At 34.1% G+C, this 18,960-nt stretch overlaps 1 protein-coding gene across 1 annotated transcript; it reads left to right on the forward strand.

Annotated features, from left to right (window-relative positions):
* The first annotated feature begins 431 nt into the window (after positions 1-431).
* On the forward strand, positions 432-18,882 carry LOC131843355 (alanine--tRNA ligase, mitochondrial). The gene is made up of 14 exons (XM_059191986.1): positions 432-770; positions 1,711-1,884; positions 3,707-3,852; positions 4,534-4,689; positions 5,769-5,913; positions 6,725-6,858; positions 10,271-10,574; positions 11,091-11,896; positions 12,332-12,481; positions 13,146-13,272; positions 13,986-14,197; positions 15,369-15,606; positions 16,048-16,173; positions 17,216-18,882. Exons 1-14 carry the CDS (start codon positions 582-584, stop codon positions 17,351-17,353), a joined length of 3,045 nt encoding a protein of 1,014 aa, XP_059047969.1. The 5' UTR covers positions 432-581; the 3' UTR covers positions 17,354-18,882.
* Positions 18,883-18,960: the final 78 nt, after the last annotated feature.

Here is an 18,960-nt window from a genome sequence, read left to right on the forward strand (position 1 = left end):
CTCATTGTACTGAGTTTAGTGGTATGATAGTAAATTTTAAATATTTGCTTATCATATTAATATTAATTAACGCTATGTTTGTCAGAATTTATATAACTCTAATATTCCTTATAAGTTGCATAATTGGGATTAAAACGAGTTCGGAAATTGTTCACTTGTATATTATTTAAGCTATTTAAATTAGCACAACATTTTCTAATTATGAAATAGACAATAAAAAAGATTTAAATATCTATAATAGTCGATATTATTTTATTTTAATGGATATAATAATACGATTGCACTTTCAATTGGCCGCATATTAAATAAAAGTAAAAGAAGAGAATAGAGTTTGTATATCCAAATACAGTATATCCATATACCAATAAATTAAAAAAAAAGTATACAGCTGATTTTTTGACATTGACATTGCAAAAAATTGCAAAAACCATTCGAGAAGTTTACAATTGGAATATTTTATTTTTGTATTTCTTATTTAAAACGAATTTATTACATACATCGTATTGTTAATTTTGAAGTAACTCCTTCCGTGGCTGAGTAGAATTATCAAAAATACAAAAAGTGAATACTAACCTAAAACTATGTTTCGGTTACCGGTTAAATGTAGAATGCACAGTTCTTGGATACGTTTCAAAAGTTCTAGTAGTTTCATAAGAAGCACTTTTATAGATTACTTTGTGAGCCAACACGGCCATAAACATGTAAAGTCCAGTTCTGTTTTGCCGCTATTTGATCCCACTGTGCCCTTTGTAAATGCTGGTATGAATCAGGTAAGATTACCAAGTGAACTTTTACCGCTCCTAAAACTACCCACAATTCATGTTCAAACGAAATAAATATAACAGAAAAATAATATCTCCGAATTTTATTCATTAAACTAATAACAGTATAAAAAGTATATTATTAATTATAATAATAAGAATAGAGTTATGAAGTGTTTTTTGTTTTGAAGTACCATCCTTATTGTCCATTGACTGAAACTCCATGTTCTTCTTATTTGTATGTTAATTACAGTATTTTTTTATTATGAGTTATATCCAATTCTTTTCCTATAGAATTTATATCCTTAATTTTAGATGCAGAAAGTTTTGTATTTAAATAAACTTACTATAATAAAAAATGTTAACAATTTTTGTATGTAATAGGATTGGTATTAAAGTTAAATAGGTTATTTCATGTTAATTGGTTATGGAAAAGTAGTAGTGATGCCACTCATGTGTTCCACTGTATTGCTATTCTTTTAGGACTAAGCTGTCATACCTCTTATCCTGTCATTTTACCATAAATTTCGCTCATCTTAAAACCAAAACAAGGCTTTTTAAGAAAGCTGCTTGACAATTGAAATTGGAGACTCCGAGATACCTGAGCCTCTCCGACAAAAATTTTTACAAAATTAAAAGTCTTTAGGTGTATAAAATTTACATTGCTAAAACGTAATATATTTATTTATTTTTTATGTATAGCCTTCTATTCAGATGTAACAGTTTTTGGTTATTTTTTGTTGTATATACTAGCTAAGAGCTAACAAGCAAAATTTATATATATATAAAATTTCTTGGTTGTCTGCTTGCTTCTAAGCAAGAGTGTCCTCTCATCTTTTAGACTAGAAGATAGCTACTGGCTCATAATTTCAAATTTGAAAATATAATTATAGTTTATATAATTTTTAGTTTGAGACATTTAATATGGGCAATTCTTTATGGTTTTCAGTTCAAAGGTGTATTCCTTGGTAATGTAGACCCTCCATATCCTCGAGTAGTGAACTCACAAAAGTGTGTCCGTGTCGGAGGCAAACATAATGATCTTGATGTTGTCGGGACCGATGGACACCATCACACATTCTTCGAGATGCTTGGCAATTGGTCCTTTGGTGATTATTACAAGGTATTTATTTATCTTTTTTTATATTATGTAAGAAACTTTGTTACATATATGGCAAGTCAATTTCAATTTATTTAAAATTATATTAATGAACTAAATAAAACAAATTCAATAGATACACAATACAGTTTCCATAGATACACAATATAATATGTTTCTAAAATCATAATTATGTTCTAATTCCATTTTAGTTTATATATTCCGGAATATTATAAAGGGGTTTTTCAAAATGATATTTTATTTTAAATTTATCCACTAATAAGTGCCTCAATTAGTGTATTTTATATCACTTGGTAATTATTGAAATTCCATATCATTACTTTCTCAGTTTCAATCCCTGATTGTGCTATGTTCACAACAAAAATATTTGTTCTCCAAGTCCAACTATCAAAATCATCAAAATTTGTTCAGTATTTTTATTGTGAAAAGATAACTAATAGACATACTTTATATAATAATAGCTATTTGCACCAGCTTCATACAAGTGTATGTGTATTATTATACATATAAACATTTGCATGAATTACTTTATCTGTTACTAAAAACTGCATTAAAATCTGTTGCATACTTTAGTAGATCTAAGACAACAGACAGTGGAAGTAACTTCATTTTAGAGTATGGAAAGATTACATTCCAGCAGTTGTTACATTGCATATAAAATTTATATTTAGCAGGCCAATTATATGCTCCATTGAACATAGCATGCAGAAGAAATTTAGTCTCCTTTTTAATTGGTAGAAGCTACTTTATATTCTTTATTCAATTATGCACAAATGAATAAAGAATATTTTTGTGTATAAATGTTATTTCTTCAAAGGATAATCTGCATTTTCAAAATTTTCATTATCACTATCACAATACTTACACAAAGACAGTAAAATGTAGTTCCTTCCAGAAATCAGAATCTTTCATAGATAACTAATTTTAACTGTATAAATGTTCATAAACAGATCAGGCTGACCTTGTTTTTTAACCTTAGGAATAACACTGACCGTTATTACGTTTTATGTTGTTCTCAGTCTGGCCTAGAATAATGTTAATGATATACATAACTATGATAATTTACTAGATAATACATTGATTGCTTTAAAAGTATAAAAGTATGAGGAAATGTAAGAAAAAAACAGCAAATGGGTTTTTAATGAAACAATTGAAGAATTTTCTTGGTTACCAATATATGTTTAAAATTTATTTATTGTTAATAGTTAAATTTTTGTTATGATTAAATAAATAAAGTATATTAGTAAATATTTTTGGTTAATGACAGTGAAAAAAATGTTTCTTTTCTCACAGAGATCTTTATTATTTTCAAAGGGTAGGAATTAGTCTACCATTATGAATGAAAATGAAAAACACTTTATTGTTCCTGTCACAGAAAGATATAACAGTTACATAAATTAATTATCATACTGACAAAGTGGCGTCAAACTAAAAATTACAAATACCATTAATATATACATCAGGATAGTATTAGATAGTACTATAATAATGAATATAAGAAACAGATAAGAAAATCCCAATGAGCGCAACTGGAAATAGTGGACAATTAACACAGCGTCATCACACGGCAACCAGACGTTTTGTTACGGGTACTAGACAACTGATATAAATACTTAGATATGTTATTATAGATACATACATAGTATACAGAAAACAACCTGACCAATAAAAACAATCATATTCATGAATACAAATGTTTGTACCGTTCGAGGAATCGAACCCGCGACCATCGATAGTAAAGCTAAACCGCTAGACCACCGAGGATGAGTAACATTTTAATCATGTATACATTCCAGTTAATATGGTGATTATTTAATTATTTCAGAAAGAAGCTTGTCAGATGGCGTGGGACTTACTACTAGGTCCGTACAGGCTAAAACCTGAGAATTTAGTTGTCACATACTTTTCTGGTGACGCTGTTATTGGACTCCCTGAAGATAAAGAATGCAGGGATATTTGGAAACAAATTGGGTAAGGAATTGGAAGAAATTATTTTGCTAAATTTATAATTACTAATTTAGAACTTTATTTTTATTATTTGGTAAAGTACACTGGTACCAAATACCATCCTGATCATCTGGATGAATGGCGGTCCTCCACCGTGCGTTTTTCCAGAAACTTTTTGCCACGCACAACCACATTATTGAAACACCATCCAGCAATGATATTTCCGAACCGATACGATATTCAAATCTTTAAGAAAAGAGCTTGTTCCTTCTTAAAAGGCCGGCAACGTACTTGCAATTTCATCAGGTGAGCCGCAACGTCATTGGTCCTCTTTGGTATAAACAACCTGCTAATATAATACTTACCATAAAATATCTAGTACGTATGGGACGTACATTGTTTGTGCATGATAATGTAATTCTGTCCCGCCTGTGCTAGCGGTATGACATAAAGTCAAGTTAGCGCATTATGGTAGATTCACCAAGAATTATCCATGTATAGAATTAATTTCATTCTATGCGAGGCGAAGCTTACAACTTTCCAACAGGTGGGCCATTTGTTTCTTTGGCATTCCAGTTTTTCTTCTTTATTTTAAATGGCTGCCACCCATTTTTTATCGGTCATTTTCGCCAATGTCAGACAGTGGATTTTTGATCCCACAAAGGCCACAATTTTGGCACTCCGGTTACGTGTTTTTTTTTGCAGTGTCCCCGAAAGCAGGCTACGTGGACTGGGTGCCGCCGATAACTTTTGGGAGATGGGCGTCACCGGACCCTGCGGGCCGTGTACGGAGATACACTACGTGCACCCAGACGGGACTCTCACGGAGATCTGGAATCTAGTGTTTATACAATGCAACAGGTACATTAGAAATATAACTAAGTTTGTTACCGGTTTGTTGCGTACATACCAGGTCAGATATTCTTAAAAATCGGCCTTTAAAATTAAATTATTTTCAGTAGCGCGTGAATATTTTCTGCCATGCTAAGTCTGTGGTAACTTTTATCAGCGACCATTCCTCAAGGACATGACCGATCTGAATTCTTTTAAGTGGTAAACGATGGACGCCCGATGATCGAAATATGATGAAATTTTGGTTTCGGTCGGTTAAGCCATTTTGGAGGAGTATCGTTATAAAGAATGAAAATCTGATCTCTAAGATCCCTCCGCGTTTCGCGCTCCGTTAATATAAATAGTAATATCTATGGACATTTCACATAGCGCTATCTATTCCAGACTAAGCAGAGCTTGTGTTATGGCTAAACACAAGCAGGCAACTGATATAGATAACTACTTAGGTTTTTGTAAACACATACATTATACATATTACGTTTGATATCTGTATTTACATCACTGAAGAATCATTCAGAAATCAAGATCATTCCAAGTGCTCTTTTTATGGCGTCGACAGTTAATAAAGGATCTGACTACCCTTTGTAAGATTACAGCCGTGAAGTTAGGTATGTGTTATTTCCCTTTAGTCATGTCTAGTTTGGTATACCCTTTTACATTTTTTACATTACACTGAATAAAATATTTTTCTTTCTTTCTTTCTTTCTTTCTTTCTTTCTAGACTAATCCTAAATATCTAGGGGAAAGGAGATTGTTAGTAATGTGGACTAATGATCTTATTGCTAGCAATGTACCATGTCAGGTTGACCTCCACGCGGTTCCCCTTGGAAACCATCGTGATAAATTCTTGTTGAATTTGTAGCGATAAGCTAATTGACCTGACCTCATGCTCATCTTATAATCCTCCACTAGTGCCCCGCCAGCGTAAACCGTTAGCGCAGACGGGTGCACCAATCCATTATCATCCATAAAAAAAACCCTGTATATCTTTATATAAAAAGTTATTTTAGGTTAGCTGAAGAGCGTATGAAATTAAGTAAAAGAGTGTATGTGTAAAGGCAGTATTGATAAGTACTGTGTCCCGCCAGAGAATCGAACGGCAGTGTGTCTGCGTTGCGGCGGCAGCACGTTGACACTGGCCTGGGCCTGGAGCGGGCCGCCGCGCTGCTGCAGGGCGTGCCCACCAACTACCACACCGACCTGTTCCAGCCCATCATACAAGCCATACACAAGGTATAATATACTGTTTGATACACTATAATGTCAATCAAATCAAATTCTAATGTCATTCAAAACAGCCTCGGTGGTCTAGTGGTTTAGCACACCGCTTTACTATTCAATGGTCGTGGGTTCGATTCCTCGCACGGTACAAACATTTATATTCATGAGTATGGTTGTTTGTATCGGTCTGGGTGTTTTCTATGTATAATATGTATTTATTTACAAAAAAAATGTATCCATGTATTTATATCAGTTGTCTAGTACCGATAACACAAACTCTGCTTAGCTTGGGAATAGATGGCGCTGTGTGAATTATTCTGAAATATTATTATTATTATATTATTATAAATCAAAACTAATTTATTTATAAGGGTGGTGCTTGTTAGGCAAATGATAGGTACAACATTTGAGTGTATATAGTGCTTCGTTTATTCTTATAATCAATGTTAATATACTACTTAATACATACATCAAACAGCAGAAAGTTGAGTAATCCATTATGAGGATGCTCTAAACCTAAATTAGATATAACACCTTATTGACGTATAGCACATACGGATCAGTGTCTCTTATAACATGTTTGCCGCCCCTTATAGCACGATAATCACTTAGCATCAGCTGAGCCGCAAGCTCGTTTAAGCCCTATGCTATAAAATAACAAATACTATGATAATGTGCATGCTATTACAATATGTACAATATTGTAATAGCATGCACATTACAATATTGTACATATTGTAATAGCATGCACATTATCATAGTGTTTGTTTTTTTTTATTATATATTTTTAATTTTTTACTTATATTTTACTTTTTTTATTTAGAACAGCAAAGGTACACCGGCATACAGCCATCGGTACGGACCAGAGGCTACTTTAGACACCGCTTACAGACGGTTGGCCGACCACGCACGCATGGTGGCTGTTTGTTTGGCGGACGGCGCGTTCCCTGCTGCCAAGTAATTATTAAAACTATTATTTATATCATTAACTCCCTGGCAGTCGCCATTTTTATTTATGAATCACTAATTGAACCGCGCAATGTTTGCATCATACTTACTTGATATTTATTATATTACGCCTAATTTACATAATATATTTTTAAATTTTAGCCTATGTGTTATTCTGATGTATAAGCTATATTACTGTAAAGTTTCATCAAGATCCGTTCATTAGTTTTTGCGTGAAAGACTAACAAACATCCATCCATACTCACAAAGTTTCGCGTTTATAATATTAATAACATATACGTAAATACAATTGTAGTGTCCGTTTGTAATTGCATATTAACAGATTTTCACTAAATGCGTATGAAAGTATATACAAAGTACTTACATACATAAATATGTCTCTGAAATTGCATGATCGATTTTGACGGGACTTTCACTCACAGATAGCTAATGTTAGAAAGAATCACTTAGCCCACTTTTAATATAAGATTTTAAATTATTTCAATAAAATAAAGATAAATTCCATGTGGATGAAGTTGCTTTAGTTAATACTAGTTGTACCCACTAGTATTTATTAAAGTGTGAAAGAAAATCATCTATTTAGCAGCGATTAAAAATAAATTGGATTTGCTGTTACAATCTAGTAATAATCCTGATTATCTTTACACCAAGCTAATTACTATTCTATCAGGAGAATATGAACAATTTTTCAAGAAAAAAGAAGTTTATGTTAAATCTAAATTCACGGAATGGGCAACAGTAGGTATACTTAAAAGTAGAAATATTTTGTTTGATTTATACGATCAAAAAAAATATCGATTTGATGACAAATTCACCACTTATGTGAAAAATTATTCAAAAATTTTTAAAAAAGTTTGTATTACGGCTAAATCTAATTATATTAATAAACAAATTAACCAGTCTTCTGACAAAATTAAAACCATCTGGGGCATTATAAATAAAGAAACCGGAAGATCTAAATTAGCCTATAATCAATTTGCATTAAATTATGATAATAAATTAATAACAGCAACAAAAGATGTAGTTAATGTTTTTGAAGATTTTTTTGCTAACATTCCGATTAACATTACATCTTCTCTGGACTCATCTCCATCTCGAGCAAAAATATTACTAGAGTCTAATATCGGTTGTTGTGCTTTAAGATTTAAATTTTCACATGTTAGCCCCGTTCATATCATAAAAATATTCAAACATCTAAATTTAAAAAATACAGAAGACCTTTGGGGCATGTCTGTAAAAGTAGTTAGTTCTTTCATAGATATTGTTGCTCCATATCTAGCTATTATTTTTAATAAATGTATTGATAATGGCACTTTTCCACAATTAATGAAATTTAGCAAATTAATCCCACTATTTAAATCAGGTGATAAATTTGAGCCAGGGAACTATAGACCTATATCTATTTTGCCAGTTCTAAGTAAGGTGTTTGAAAAGATAATGTTAAATCAAATGTTACAACACTTTAGGGATAACCGACTGCTTCACAGTCAACAATATGGTTTCACCGCCGGCAAGTCTACCACTGACGCAGGTGTAGCGCTGATAACACATATTTTCCAATCATGGGAGAAGTCACAGGATGCACTCGGAGTTTTTTGTGACCTATCAAAGGCATTTGATTGCGTGGATCATAAAACACTTTTGTACAAGCTCGAACATTATGGTATAAAAGATAATGATCTAAAATTAATGAGAACTTATTTTAGGGTCCAAACTGTAGATATTGACGGTATAAAATCTAAGGGAGCTAATATTGGGATGGGCGTTCCACAGGGGTCAATCTTAGGCCCCTTTCTCTTTTTAATTTACATAAATGACCTTCCCTTTATGGTAGAGAAAATTGCAGATATAGTGCTGTTTGCGGATGATACTTCGTTAGTGTTTAAAATTGGACGTCAAACTAATCAATTAGACGATGTAAATTGTGCTATGTCTGCTATATTAAATTGGTTTACATGTAATAACCTATTATTAAATTCCAGCAAAACAAAGTGTATAAAATTTACACTTCCTAATGTAAGACCAATAAATACACAGTTATTGCTTAATGATGAAATAGTAAATTTTGTTAATGATACAGTTTTTTTAGGTATAACAGTGGACTCGAAATTACAATGGGGGCCCCATATTTCAAAATTGGCCAATAGACTCAGTTCAGCTGCATATGCAATTAGAAGAATTAGGCAATTAACAGACGTGGCGACGGCTAAACTTGTATACTTTAGTTACATAGCATTATGTCATATGGTATACTACTGTGGGGTAAAGCAGCCGATATAAATACTATATTTATTTTACAAAAGAGCCATACGTTCTATTTATGGTATGGGTTCAAGAGAGTCATTACGTCAGTGTTTTAAAGATTCAAATATCCTCACCGTTACTTCACAATACATTTATGAGAATATCATGTATACACGGAAGAATTTAGAGAGTTTTAGAAAACTTAAAGACTGTACAAATAGAAACTTACGCAATAAAAATAAGCTAATTTTACCTAAATGCCGCCTGCACAAAGTCAGTAATTCATTCTATGGTAATTGCGTAAGATTTTATAATAAACTGCCAGAATCTGCACTAAATCTGACAGAGAGGCAATTCAAATCTTATATTAAACAATTTTTGTGTAAGAAAGCCTATTACAGGATAGACGAATTCATAGACGACAACATATCAAGTAAATAACTAGTTTATTAGCATACAACGTTATAATTTAATTTTCTCATTGCTTTCTTGATTTAATTGATTGATTTTAGAAATATGAAAGAGTAGCGGTTTTTGTATTGATTGCCGCATGCATTCTTATGTAAAATGTAAACTATAACTATCAGATAGCAATTGTAAAGCTTTGACGTAGTCTAGTGTTTTGAGTAGTCATGCTCACTAAAATGTCCAGACTTGTGGCGGCGTGGTGGGCCGGGTCATTGGGCTCCCTAAAATATGGTCGAGCGCAGTGATGGCTGGCTCATCCGTCATACTCGTGAACGGGTGCTGCTTGTAGGGACTGGTCTGCTCTAATCACTATGACTGATTTCCTCTTATTAATTGTTTAACCAGTTTGTTATATATTCAATATTATTTCTATTTGAGTATTTAATAGAATTAGTGCTAATTGGTGGTTTGTATTCACACACTTAAACTTAAAAATGTAAAGTAACAATAAAATTATTTAAAAGAGCAACACGCAAGTTTCTTGCTCGTTCTTCTTGTGATGAGACAGCTTTCCGAACGAGCGGTAGATTAAAAAATGTAATGACTATTCAAAAGTGCTTCAATGTAAGTTTATTTGAATAAATGATTTTCTATTCTATTCTATTCTATTCTATTCTATTCTAAATAAATACAGTTTTTTTGTAGTTAATTTTCCATTCCAAACGTTTAAAACTGTTTTGCTTTTCAGCTTAAATCTAAAACAGGTCATGCGGAAATCATTCAAAATATCAACAGATGTATTCCATAACCCTCGCTTACTTGCCTGTCTGTATGACGAAGTAATGAATACTCTTGGCACAACATATCCAGAACTGGAAACCAAAGAGAAGGATGCCAAAGTGATCATCGAACATGAGATGCAAGCGTACGAGAAGATGAGGGCCGGCCTCGCGAAGAAGTGGAGGGACCTGGTCAAGCAATATCCGGAAGTTGAAGTGTTGAGTGACGTGGAATTAGGTGGTTTTGCGTTGGGTTATAAGGAGTTTAAAGAGGTGAGTGTAAAAGACCTCAGTGGTCTAGCGGTTGGGCATATCACTTTACTGCCGATGGTCGCGGGTTCGATTTCTCGCACGGTACAAACTTTTGTATTCATGAGTATGATTGATTGTATCAGTCTGAGTGTTTTCTATGTATACATAAAAAATATCAAAGTATTTATATCAGTTTTCTAGTATCCATAACACAAACTCTGCTTACCCTGGTACTAGATGGCGCTGTGTTAATGTGCATGGCAAACGTGGATTTTAATTTATTGTTGGACATAGACACCAATATAAGTAAACAATAAAAATAAACATTTAAATAAAAGAAATTCAGTTTGAGTTTCTTGCTAGTTCTTCTTAATTGAATTTTTACAAACTTAACGTTTATTAATAGCTAAAAAGTCCTACAATAAATGATTTTGGATTTGAATTAGTAAGATTCTCTGAAATCCCGTGTAGATGCTCACATCTTTGGTACTGTAACTCACTTTTATTTATTTCATGTAATTATATTTGTTTTTACAGACGGTGTCTAAACAAAATGCAACAGTAATACCAGGGGATTTAGTTTTCAAATTGTATGACACACATGGTTTCCAAGAGGAACTAATTGAGAGGATAGCTAAATTAAACAGCTTGGAAATAGACAAAAAGGAATTCTGGAAACTTCTGTCACAGCACAAATCTAGACATAAGACAGCCTTTAAAGAACAGAGTTCTAACAAAGGCTTATTGTTTGATCAAACCATAGAGAAACTTATTAAAAGTGGTACGACATCAACGAACGACTCGCACAAATATGAGTACTTAGTCATAGACAACAAAATTCAATTCGAACCGTTGAAGACTAATGTAGTAGCAATTTTGAATGAAGACTGCGAATGGATAGACTATTTAGAACCATGTGAAAGCAGACCTTATTATTTAGTAACAAAAGACACAAATTTCTATTGCGAAGAAGGAGGTCAAATCGCTGACCGTGGTATTATACGACTAAATAAAGATGTGGCCTTAAAAGTAGATAGCGTTTTCAAGATTCGAGGCTTCGTATTTCATAAGGGTTATTTCGAAGCGAACAAAGGTGGAGATTGTAATTATATAAATTATAAAAGTGATGTAAGTTTAGAAATAGATAGTGCTAGAAGACTGAATATAATGAGAAATCATACCGGTGTTCACTTGTTGAATGCGGCTATAAAACAAGTCCTACCAAATAGTGTGGTGTGTCAAATTGGTTCTGGTGTAACCGAGAAAGGGCTGTATTTAAATTTGTCGGTTTACGGCGAGAAATTGTCGCAAGATGTAGTGTTGCAGGCACAAGAATTAATAAGGTATGTTTAGCAATGTTGTTTAGCAATGGCTGAAATTCCGCCTAGTGTGTTATAACCATCACTTCAATTTATCTAATTTATTATATTAAATAATAAATAATCTCAGAACAATTCACACAGCGCTCTAGACCCAAGTAACCTAAAGCTTGTGTTATGGGTATTATATAACGGATACATATATAAATACATACATATAAACACTCGACCGCTACAAACAATAATACTCATGAATAGAAATATATTGTGCGAGGAATTGAACCCGCGGCGATCGGAACTAAGCCGGTATCCTAAACCACAGAGGGCGTAAAATATTCATTATTATCCAAATTCAAATATCATTTAGGCTAAAATGTCCTATAAAAATCATTATTAGGACTTTTTACCAGTTTATGAACTTAATTTTTTTTATATAATGACTTTTAATTTCATTAACAGGCAATCGATCCAGGCGAATGCTCATGTGGAAACCAGGCTAGTGGAGGACCCTCAAGTGGTGGAGACGGAGCTGGTGACCACGGTGCCCGGACAGGTGTACCCTGAGAGTGGGCTGCGGCTGGTGGGAGTGAAGGCGCCGCTGCTCTCCAAGTAAGTCATGGTAATAAATGCTTTTGCGAGATACTGTTACATTTTCTTTACAGAATTAGAAGGGTAGAGAAGCTGACGGCCTAACTTAGTGTTTCCCAAGCTTTTTAGCTTTTTTAGGGCCATACCCCATCCAAAATTCTTATGGACTAATTGTGTATCTAGTGTGACCAACTCCAAGCTAAACTGAGCTTGTGTTACTAAACAACTGACAAATATATATATAACACTAGCTGTCCCGGCAAACGTTGTTTTGCCATATAAATTAATAACGCTATAAAAAAATAGGGGTTGATGATAGAAGGGTGAAAATTTAGGATTGTATGTATTTTTGTATGTTGTATCAAAAGAAACTAAAAATTTTGTCTAAAAAATAAAATAAATACATATACACAATTTACAATACTTCATGAGAATCGTTCAAGCCGTTTGGAGGAGTATGGGAACGAAAACTGTGACACGAGAATTTTATATATAAGATAGACATCACCCAGACCGATACAAACAATCATACTCATGAATACAATTTCTTTTACCGTGTTAGGAATTGAACACGCGACTATCGGAGGTAAGTTGGTGTGTTAAACCGCTAGACCAGCGAGGCCGTCAATAATTTAATTAGTAATTCTAAGATGTCATAAGAACAATTAGTATGTTATATGTATAGAGAACTATGCTGTGGAACACACGTGCCCTCTACCGGAATTATTGAAGACTTCTGCATCACCAACGTTAAAGGTGCCGGTGGCAACACGCCCACCATACACGCGCTTACCGGAGACGCCGCTAAACAGGTCAGTTATATCATTTGTATTAATATAATATATGTATAAAATTTAATTTAAATAAATATAATGAAAAATAATAATTCTACTAATCATACACTTCTTATCTAGTTTATCTAGTTGTTATTACAAAATAAATGAAGTTGTTGTATGGGTAGTAAACTACTTGTTATGTATGTTTTTATGTATATAATAATATAGGATGCAAGGAGGACGTGCCTCAAAGACCAGTTGCTAGTTGGGACTGCCTTTATTGTTGATTCAGCCTACCCGACATTTACTTTATAATAATGCATAATTACCTACACTACTGAGATATTATTACATATACTAATATATACATTTTTGTCTGTATTTTTTCTATGAATATTTTCGTTATATAAAGTAACAAAATTACAATTGTCTGTTTCGGTCCAAGTAGTCAACATGGACCAAAACAGGCATAGAAATAATCCCTATCCAAATAAACTTAATATAAGCTGTATAGTCAAATAGTATATTTTATATTTATCCTACATATTCATATTTTACGTCTAATCTGAATAAATAAACAACTGAAAGACGAAAATTGAATGTTACACATTTTTTAAGACTGAAAAGGTTTCATTCGAAAATATCACACCATAAAGGTTTTATGTCAATTTAAAGTATCTCTTACTATAGAACAACAATTTCATAATTTAACCCCTATAATTACTGTACTAAAAACCTATTTATAATAGGTACGCGAACTCTTCTGCCGAGCAGAGAAGCTAGAGCAAGTTATCGATCTGGTCAGCTCCGAGCGTCGTGAAGAAGAAATATCCCGCATAAAACAGCAGCTTCTAGAACTTTGCGGGTCTACCGGGGCGCCGTACGGCGAGCACGCACATTGTCTCGCGCGCGTCAATACGTTACTGAAGAGAGATGTTAATAAGAACGAGATGGCATTACAGTGAGTTTACATCATTATATTTTTTAGAACGCCATCCGTGTCACAAAGTCTTAAAATCCTAGGAGAGAAAAATAATACAAGAAATACTTGGAATACTAATGTTTGCATCCTGTTTCACTATCACTCTTTGTCCCATAAGTTGACATCAACTTATGGGACAAAGTATTTCTTGTATTATTTTTCTGTTAGGATTTTAAGATTTTGTTCTTGTTGATCATTCCAATAATATATAGGATTAGTCGGAAATATACGAATATGCCAGGATATAACGAAAATATGTAAATATTTAAAGTTCATAAGCGACCAAAATGTCCTACGTGAATAAATGATTTTGAATTTGAACAAACAACTTTCCCTGGAACCATATAATTTATTAGAGAAAAATGGGTTCAAAGCTGTTATATTAAAAATACAGTAACAACAAAAGATACTGCCCTAACATCGGCTGTCATTGCCATAATAAGAAATATGTAACATTGATAGTTTATATGAATGAAAATCGGAGTTAATCGTTTTAAATGGAATACTAATGAATATTGTTACCGATTCTTTGTAATAAATATTACACGTTTTTTTGTATGAATAAGATATCGCGCTGGCTCAATTAGTTATTAGTAATAAGTTACAATAGTAGTGTTGGATTACGAAACCTTATAAATTAATATATAAAAGAGAGAGTGGACTGTATTTATTGAAAAGAAAATAATTAATGGAAAAGGAAGTAAAAATACGATTTCGACCTGGAAGAACGTCTTCCACACTCCGAACACCCCAAAGTAAGCAATGTAACACCAAACTTACTCACCTTTGTTCAGGAACGTCCCGATGTGTAGTACTGTTTAGTGGCCACGCACTCTAGAGTGTATATTTTCATCAAAAACAATTATATTGTGTTAAATAATTCCTTAATTATCTTGTTTTATATAGATAAAAATACGGAGCGTCCTTTTTGTTCCAGTACTTATTTTCAATTGTTTTATTATTATTTTTTTGAAATTTAAGTGGCCACATGTTTTTATATGTGGCCAGTATTACCAAGCGCCCTTTGCTCCAGTAAGCAAGCCGGTGATACAACCTGCTTAGACTAAGGAGGTTCGGAATACGGAACAACTAGACTTAGTATACCTTTTTCCTCTATAATACCTGTATAAAGACTTACTATAATGGGTAGGGCTATCGCGGAAGCGGAAGTGCGCGAGGTGTTCGCGGAGGCGCAAAACGCTGGTCGGAATTTTGTGGTGCACTTCCTGCGGTGCTCGTACCTGATGCAAGCGGACGGCTTGGCGCAGGCACTGGCCGCTGGCGGAGCCCTGACCGCCGGCGGAGCGCCCGACGATGGGACGCAGGCGCCGTCGCTGCTGCTGGGCTGCGCCGGAGGTAACATCCTCGCCACGTGCAGGGTGCCGCAGGTCAGGTTCCTTTACATATTTACTAGCTGTCCCGTCAAACGTTGTTTTGCCATACAAATTTCAGTAGTAATATTGGTATTAAAAAATAGGGGTTGTTGATAGAAGAAAATTTAGGATTTCTGTATTTTTTAATACCACATTATAAAAAGTTTACCAAAATATAAAAAAAAGGTTAGGGGTGGACAACCCTTATCACTTAGGGGTATGAAAATAGATAGTAGCCGATTCTCAGAACTATATGCATATAGAATTTCACAATAACCAGTCAAGCCGTTTCGAAGAGTATGGTAACTAACATTGTGACACTAGAATTTTATACATAAGAAGATATATATAATGATACATAACGTTGTTCGTGTATATTGGCTATAGTCATCATTTAACTTCACTAGGTATCTCTGGGAACTAATTGGCACAGTGATGATGATAATTTATTTCCAGGGGATGGTGAACTCGTCGTTCTGCGCAGAGCGGTGGCTCGGCTGCGTTGCAGCGGTGTTTGGTTCCAAACTACGGACCACCGCAGGCATCGAACCCACACTCTACGCAGAAATGACTGCCGCTAAGGTTACTACATATATGTTACTTTCTAGTATGTATAATAGTTAAGAATGTCGTGGTCTCCTTCGAATTTAAGTGATAGAAAAACATCGCGAGTCAATAAATGTTGTCGGTGTTTTAAGCGTAGGAAAGTCATTTTCTTTAATGCGTGATTATGGTGAACCCACTGGTTCTAATGCTACATGTTAGAATATTAGTTAGTTGTCGCGGTGGACTGATACTCGATCCCGGCGCCGGCTTATGGCGATAAGTGAGGGACATCTTACTGTCAGCACCACAATACACCAGGCGTCTGAGCGCAACCGATGGCGACAGATGGCCGACAAGATAGTGTACAGTCGCGCAGTAGCGCGCCTCAGCAGTAAGGATTAACAAGAGAGAGAGCGAGTTTTTAGTGAATAGGAGTATCACAGTACCCGCTCGCCTCCCCCGGGGCGGGCGGGAGGATCCATGAGAGATTTTCTCCAAGTCATAAAAAAAGGATCACTTAGAGATGGGCTACAGCCGAGGATGCTAGGATGAAGATGAAGTCAGATTAGTTAGCCGTGGCGAGTTCCGCAGCCATAAGGGTTCCTAGGGCAAATCGTAACGAAGTCCGGATAATAGGGTATATTTCTAACGATTGGGACCACTAATCATTACTAACTATAACCCTTAATAAAAAGCCAGTGATTCAGAAATATAAATTGATACACAATATTTCTATTGTCATCAATATTAGTTAATTCTGATATGATTTAGACGTATCTTTTGTGTGTATTGTAGGATATAAGTAGAAATAAATAAATATTGACGGACTTCATGTTCTAGCGGTCTAGCACATCGCTTTACTTCTGATGCTCGCGGGTTCGATTCCTCGCACGGTGCAATCATTTGTATTCATAACTAATGATTATTTGGGTGTTTTCTATGTATACTATATATGTATATACAAAAAAAATATTTCTATCAGTTGTCTAGTAACCATAACACAAGCTCTGCTTACCGTGGGATTAGATGGCGTTATGTTGATTGTTCAGGGTTGTTTATTTATTGTATGTACATACAGGTAAGCCTAATAAACTGCGAGCAACTGGTGCAAGACGCAATGCTAGTAGCCATCAAGTATGCTCAAGCACACATCAAACACAACGGGCACAGTAGCGACACACGTGGGCAGAATAGTAAAAACAGACAACACAACTAATGTTGAATATCTCTTAGATTTGTTTGTAGAAACGACGACTAAGTGTGGACACACACTATTCAGTTGGTATTCGATTGGTGCATTTGGTAGTTATGCCCCGCCCCTTTCGGTAATGCGCCAATAAGAATGAAGATGCACAGAACAATCGTCTCACTAAGTCGAATGTGTGAATGGTACTAAACTGTAGATTAGCAGTAAACCTGGTGGACTTAAACTCCCTTCAGTTGACATAATTTGCTTTCGATAGCGTGTAGATCTTGGGCTCAGAAAATAATAATTAATTCACTTGAAAAAATAATTTGAAATCTTTAATTTTATTCAATAGAATAATTGTTATTGTTAAATAAAAACAAATAGTTGCTATTAAATTCATTTTTCTGTATATACTTCTAAATGATGACTGATTTATATGGGCAATTTTTTTATATTTTTAGTTAGTACTGCCATGTTGTTACTCGTAGACTTGCCTAGCCGCTCAGCCCGCACAGTACTCCTTTCAGATTTGACACTGGGCATGAGTTACAACTTAAAAACACAATAGCTGCCTTTACACGTACACTCTTTCTTACATACTTCACACGCGAATCGGCTTTCACACAGGAATGAATGTGCATAATGTAGACAAAGAGAACGAGAAAGAGAGTCTGCGCGTCGCCAGTGAGCGCATCCCACGTACAGCAATCGTGCGTGCTTTAGCGCCATTTTGTAATAATTAATTCTCATTATAAAACGTGTTATAGAAAATAAATTCTGTGGAATCAAATATAAAATTTGAAAAGAATGGGAAATTACTTAAAACATACGTGCAATCACACACATACAAATTGCGAGTGATTACTCGTGTGCGCGCTCTGGTTATTCCTCTCTAGATCGCACGTGAAAGAACGTGTCGTGTAAAGACAGCTATTAGTGACGTCATAAATCAATCAGGACTTCTTTCGGTTAAGGGGTATAATAGTCACGTATAGGCCAACCTTCAACGTAAAGAATGTCTGTCCCGTCTGTTTGTCAGGACTGAAAGGGCTAAGGAATTTCAATCAATAGTGCAGTGTAGTGTGTGTAGTGTAAAAAAATTTGATAAAGGTATTGTAATGTTGTCTGTATCAATGTGTAAATTAACATGTAGTTATTATATTAATATTAGTTTGGGAGTCCATTGCTCAGTAAATAATATTTGTGATAATAACGTCTAATACTAAATTATATGGAAATTAGTCAATAGAATAATGAGTATAGAATAATTTATATTTTGGAATAAATTCGGTAGTTAGTAACAATGGCAACATAGACAAAGACGCATGGCGGAATTAGAGGTATACTTTGTTTCTTTTGCAGGTGTTAAAAAAAAATATAACAGTAGTATTTTGTTTATGGTTCTTGAGATTATTATGTATTATTTTTTTTATATAAATATGGATATTGAAATTATAGAATGATTTGAAAAGTCTTTTAAATTGAACTAGTCTTCCTTTTATGCTTAGATATTAACTACCTCTTATGTTTTTGTAAATATACGACATCGCACAGAACTGTTGTTTGTATTTTTAAACAATAGTACCTACGGATTTTACCATCCCATCGCTTGTCATCGTCAGGGAATTTATCCC

Source organism: Achroia grisella, unplaced genomic scaffold, assembly GCF_030625045.1.
Source record: "Achroia grisella isolate CSIRO2021 unplaced genomic scaffold, CSIRO_AGI_Agris_v1 utg1086, whole genome shotgun sequence".
NCBI classification, from domain to species: Eukaryota; Metazoa; Arthropoda; class Insecta; order Lepidoptera; family Pyralidae; genus Achroia; species Achroia grisella.

Bases quoted from the DNA above. Each gene is read 5' to 3' on its own strand.
- LOC131843355 (XM_059191986.1), top strand. From the start codon at position 582: ATGTTTCGGTTACCGGTTAAATGTAGAATGCACAGTTCTTGGATACGT. The intron at 13,273-13,985 runs GTCAGTTATATC...TATTTATAATAG, and splicing joins CCGGAGACGCCGCTAAACAG to GTACGCGAACTCTTCTGCCG. The intron at 15,607-16,047 runs GTCAGGTTCCTT...ATTTATTTCCAG, and splicing joins CCACGTGCAGGGTGCCGCAG to GGGATGGTGAACTCGTCGTT.